This window comes from Rhineura floridana, chromosome 1, assembly GCF_030035675.1.
Source record: "Rhineura floridana isolate rRhiFlo1 chromosome 1, rRhiFlo1.hap2, whole genome shotgun sequence".
NCBI lineage: Eukaryota > Metazoa > Chordata > Lepidosauria > Squamata > Rhineuridae > Rhineura > Rhineura floridana.
This window is the reverse complement of record NC_084480.1, coordinates 140976307-140982319: the sequence shown is the minus strand read 5'-3', so window position 1 is coordinate 140982319 and position 6013 is coordinate 140976307. Positions and strand designations below refer to the sequence as shown.

At 44.1% G+C, this 6013-nt stretch overlaps 1 protein-coding gene across 1 annotated transcript in view; it reads left to right on the top strand.

Moving 5' to 3' along the window:
• Positions 1–4784: 4784 nt before the first annotated feature.
• The window catches only part of NCBP1 (nuclear cap binding protein subunit 1), a 43439-nt gene continuing 42210 nt past the window's right edge, over positions 4785–6013 (top strand). Inside the window, exon 1 of the mRNA XM_061634168.1 lies at positions 4785–5100. Coding sequence (XP_061490152.1) covers positions 5067–5100 — 34 coding nt within the window. The 5' untranslated portion in view covers positions 4785–5066. The remainder of the gene's footprint in view (positions 5101–6013) is intronic.

Below are 6013 nucleotides of genomic sequence, written 5' to 3'. Positions count from 1 at the left end.
AACCCTCCACACTGGCTCCTCCTTTCACTTGAGGGACTCCTTGCAATTCACAGTTTTTTTAAGACAGCGATTGCAATGACAAACGGAAATAGCTGGGAAACCAGGAGCTTGGTGGCGAAGGTGCTCTGTCTGCAAGGAGAAAAGGCTGGTCGCTTATAACACCATCCTGACCGAAACCCCACACAGGACCAATATCTGGACTCTCGAGCCTTAAAGCAGTGTTTATGTGATGGCAGTGCTTTCTAAACATCCGATAGGAGAAGCAGCTTTTTCCCCCTGAATTAAAATTGAAGGCTGTGGCATGGCACATTTCACTCTTACACCCAAAGAGGTTTACAGTTAAAACGTGTAAGAGGACTCCACTCTTTGTACGAATGCATGAGTTACTGTTCTGGGGTTGTCTGACTGGAAGAAGACAAGCCCAGAGCAGTAACTAATGCAGATGCAGCAGCCGGCCTCTTCTGAGAACGGATAATTTTCTCCATCCAATCATGGCCAATGCAGGGACGCAACAGAATGGCTCACTTTCAGCAGATGCTGATTGGAAGAAGGTGAGTCCGGACCAGTGACTTGTGCAGTGAGATACAAGCTGCAGACTTGGTGCACCTTTAAGCTTCAAAAGCCGTTTGTTTATTTAAGGATTTGTTTCTCACAGTATGTTCACTATTCTCTCAAGTCCAGTCACACAGATTGAGCATCACTGGGTTATATGCTTGCTTTATCACTCTTTAAACCATCCAAATGTTTGGGCCCAACAGGAAGCCAAATGATGTTGGGTGAAGTTTCATCCCTAAATAATATGTTTCCCAATGATTGATTTTATCTCAATGAACACAGAGAAATTATTTCTATATAACATAATTGTTATAGCGTCATCATATTCAAGGGACAATGTATGCAATTCACACACCCCCATTTTATCTTAATAGTAAATGCATTCTCTGAAAGTGGATCTGTATGTCATCAAAACAGGACCATCAGTGCAAAGTGATTGGGATAACCCTAGGTTTGCAGACGTTAAAAAAACCCCACAGATCTCCGGGGGGGGGACCTAATGGGGTTGGACCAAAAACAGCCCAGTGAAGACTGAGCTTGATCAGTGGCCACAGAATGATGACCAGTTGTCAGGGGGACGGGGAATCACAAAACAGGTTGGTGTTGGTAAAATGCAGTATCCTAGAAGGGGATGGCTTGCTTAATAGGAGAATTACACACTACAGGATTTTGTTGTAGGTCTCACTTTTTACTATGATAAAGACATTCTGTAGTATGCGAAAATGCAGTAAAACTTTAATTAAACAGTCAAGTACTGTGAAGCTACTAAAACAAATGCAATTTTCTCATTGTCAGGCAAAATCCACCTCAAAATATTTTTTTCTGATTTCCTTTTGAGATGGATCTCACCTGATAATGAATTTGTTTGGCCAGTTTTATTAAGTTATTCCATATTAGAAGATTCTGACATTGTTAAGATGTAGAACCTGCAACAAATCATTAGAAAAACAAACTACATGCATCAAATAACACAAATTTTGCTTCTGATATGTCAAATAATTTATTTTGTGGTTTTGGAACTTTATGTCTTTGGATTAATAGAAAATGAAATAAAGTGTGTTTTTAAAAGGGGTGTTTTTTAACCAGTTGAGGGGTCTATTCATTATATTTTGGTTTAGATGTTATAAATTCAGCTTTGAATTTTGTATAGATGAGTGGATAAAAGCATCCTGTTGGATTTTTTTCTTGTGTGTCCACTTCTATATTATAAGGTGCAATTGTCACCACAATACTGAATTTTGCTTTTTTGTCTATTAAATTTTTTTTAAAAATAATTTAAAAATTTAAAAAATAAATTGGAACTAGTTTACCAAACCCAAGAAAGGTGATGAGTGAAAATATATGCTATCCAAGGCCGGCACCAGGCATGGCTGGGCACCAACCTGCCCCGTGGCATGGTGCCATAGTCCACCCCCCCATACAGGCAGTGCAGGCCTAGTAAGTCCACCCATGCATCCCACCTAACTCTCCTGTCCCTGTAAATGTATGTGCATGTCATTCACAGTGACGGGAGAGGTAGGTTGGATGTGGGTGAGAGCTTACTGAAGCCTGCACTAACTGTATTGGGAGGGGTGCTGGGAGCTTCCTCTCCACGATCTGCAGCAAGGTCAGGAGCCAACACTGCCACAGATAGCAGAACAGGAGCACTATCCTCCCATCGGGGCCCCTCTGGGTTGCAGGGGCCCTCAGCCAGGGCCCAACGTGGTCACCCTCTGGTGCCAACCTGATGTTATCCTGTTTTTTTAAAACATGCAATATCAACGTTCTGTCAATTGTAAAAAATAAATAAAAATCGTTTTAAAACATATTGTGTCAAATCCAAAGAAAGAATGCATAAAGTGCAGACTTAAGATCATAACATGAATTACAGTGCAATCCTAACCATATCTACTCAGAAGGTAGTCATATTGAATTCCGTGAAGCTTACTCCCAGCTAAGTGGGGGTTATGACTGTATCCTTACTTGCCCTTTAACAGCCTTTATAGCGCAAAGCTATGCATGTGTTAGGTTTGGGTTTACTCTGAACTGAAGTCGCAGTGTGGTCAATGGGGCTTACTCCCTAATAAGTGTGTTTAGGATTGCAGCCTTACAGTGCCATCCTGTTCATATCTACTCAGAAGTAAGCCCTAGTAAATTCAATGGGATTTATTCCTATGTATATGTGTGTAATTGCAGCATCAGTCACTCTGTGGTATTCACAAAAAGCACATGGCCTTTCTGTTTAGAATATTGAATAAACCATATGTTCAGATTGTCATGTGACAATCACAATCCTACACACATGTAAATTTTTCTGTGTGCATGCAGTGCTGAAGCATACATGCTATAGTCTCTGAACATGAGCATACCACACAGTACTGTTTACAAATCTGTGCAATCAGTACATCATGTGATTCATCATGGAAGGTTCATATGCACAGTGGTATAGAGCTTTTGTTGTCTTCAGCATCCAGCACACACTGTAATCTTTGTGCCACCACAAACCATATATGCACATCTCCAGCAGAAGGTCCTCTATGCGGTAGCAGTGAACTGTGTCTGAACCAACTCTTGTAACTATTTTGTTTCATTTTTCCTCACTACCTGCTTTGGGTAACATCTAGCCTGATGAAGAGTTCTAGCGAACTGTAAAGCTTGCTCACCGTTTTGTGACATTGAGTTTAGTTCTGATAACAGTATTACCCAATTGTGATTTCAGTTGTCTTTAGATTGTGAACATTTGGTATGAAAAAAGTTAAACATAACGCAGATCCGTACAATCATCAGACTGATACAGATAGTGAGAGGCGCCATATATTGTAGTGTTATGAGCATGGGGGTTGGGATGGATGATTCCTGTGGGTCCCCTTCCCAGCCTCTGATTTGGAATCCTATGCCTTGGGGCTGGCTTTGCTGGCCAGATGAATTTCCTTTGTTAAACAAATAGAGTGTCCAGGTAAGATAATGGGCCTATCAGTTGCCCAGCAACGGTGAATGGGCCAGGAAGACCCTTTTGTCATTGAAACTCTTCTGGAGAGCATCCCCCCCTTCCTGGAGCCCAGCAGAGGCTTGTAGTTTGGGTGTGTCTAGAGAAAGGCTGGTAATTGCAGGCAGGCAGAGAGACTGGCTCTCTGCACCATGGCGTTTGGGGTGCCTCCTGTAACATTGATGGGAAAGCTGGATATTGGACTGCTGATGCCTTGAACCCCTCCATCTTAAGCTCAGGTTGGAATGTGTGTAAATAAACAAACCATATTTCATAAAGACACTGCAGTCTCCACTGACCTTCATTCCCAAAAGAAACCAAACCCTGGAGGAGCGCAAGGACCCTGGAAATCTCACTGCTCAGAGATTGGGGAGGCGCGCAACAGTAGGGAACCAGAGAGAGCAGAGCCTCTTTGTGCACTCTGCACTTAAAAGAATCATGCTGCACCCTTTTCTGATGACCTAACTCAGCAGCGGCCATGCCACCCACCACAAGAGAAGATGACAGGTGTGGCTCCAAAACAGCCTTTTCTCCTTGAAACTTTTTGTCCCATAGTAAGTGTTAATGAGTCGACCATGCTAGAATGTGATTTTTTTGGGTCAGAAATGTGTCCTTTTTTAATTATTTAAAACAAGAGGCAAAGACAGGTATCTCCGACAAGAACTACCAAAATAATTTATTTTGACAAGTCCAATGTGTCCCATGAAATACCCAGTAACACTTTTGCTGTAGTACAGAACAATTCTATGCATGTCTACTCAGAATTCCAATTAAGTTCAAGGCTATGGTAGACCATCTCTGAATACAGCTTACCATGAAAACCCTATTCAAAAGGTCGCCATAAGTCGGAATTGACTTGAAGGCAGTCCTTTTCCATTTTCAGTCTCCCAGTGTGTACAGGACACTGCATTAAGAATATGGTGTGCTTAGATTCCGCAATCCACACTACAATCCAGTAAGTTTCCCTTCTTTAAAAAAGAAATAACAGCAACCCGGGTCACAGGGTGAATGTAAGGACTGTTTTAAAAAAAGGAAACATGATTTCAAAGCAGGCTGACAAAGAAATACAATTAAAACGGTGCTGTATGTTGGAAGGGGTGGGCAAAGACCTCTTTGGGCCTTTCAGCTGCAGGATGAGATAGGAACAGAAAGGCATATTGTTCGTTCCCAGAGAAAGTTGTCAGTTTGTAGATTCTCCCTTAATCTCATCTGCCCCGGAAGAGCTTCCATCTGTATCCTATCCCACCCACAGAGATCAGCATTCGCCCACATTTGGCGGCTACCGGAAGAAGCCTGTAAGCGGACCGGAAGGAAGGACAGTGAGCTCGCGCGTTGTTCGCTTGGTTTCTCAGTGGGCGGTTGCAGCGTCGGAGGCCTCTGCCGAGCGTCAGCTGCTGCTCGCTGTGTTAGCACCGCGGGAGCCCCTTTCGGTGCCAGCTGGCGAGCGCGCGCCTAGCTCCACAAATCCTTTGCGCGCTCCCCTTTCCCGTCGTTCCTGCGGCCTAGACTGCGTCTTGAAGCCTTTCACGAAGCGGGGAGTCGAATCATGTCGCGCAGGCGGCACAGCTACAAGAATGATGGTGAGCGGCGGCGGGGTTTAAACGGCAGAGTCGGTGGAGGAGGAGGAGGTTGAGGAGGAGGAGGAGAAAAAACAGTGAGCAGTGGGGCTGCCGCCTTCAACTACCCTATAGCCCCGGGTGGGTTGTTGGTCGTAACCCACTGGGAAGAGACTTCCCCCACACGCACGTATACACGTGGTTTGTTTAAACGTATATGGATGATAACGGCAGCCCTGCCGCCTCCCTTCTTGAATGTGAAAGGGGGGAGGAGTTAGGAAGCCGCCTTACATTGTGTCAGTCAGTTGGCCCACCAGACCTAGTATTGTCTGGTGGGCAGAATTTTGCCAAGATCCGAGGGAAAATGTCTTTACTAGTGCCATCTGGAAAATTCCGCTACAATGTGAAAATCAATGTGCCAATGATTATTGAGCATGGGACCTTCTAAATGCAAAGCACGACTTTCCTGTGCACCACCTCCTCCGCTGTGTCTCACATAAATGTGATTCTAACAGAGAGAGCAGTTTCCTCATAAAGGTGGAGTAGTAAACTTGCGGGGGGGGGTCACTTGAATTTGTACCAGGGGGTAATAATAGCTCTATGAAACATTTGAAGTGTGCCAAGGTATGGTGTGAAGGCACCTGATGCAGCCACCATGATCAAGACAGGTCTGGGTCTGATCAGTGTCTGGTGACTGCCTGCAAAGGGCATGTAAGTGCCCTTGGGTTCTGTGACAGAAGAAAGGCAGAATGTAAATGTAAGAGTATATCTTTTTAAAAAGAGTAAAACCATTGACCCATCTAGCTCAATACTGTCTGAGGACTCAACAATGGGAACCACATATCCAAATTTGGCCCCCTGAAAAGTGCCAGCTTCTCCCTGCCTCATCCTGTTTACTGAGAGGTGCATACAGAAACAGTGATGACTGTGGGTGTTA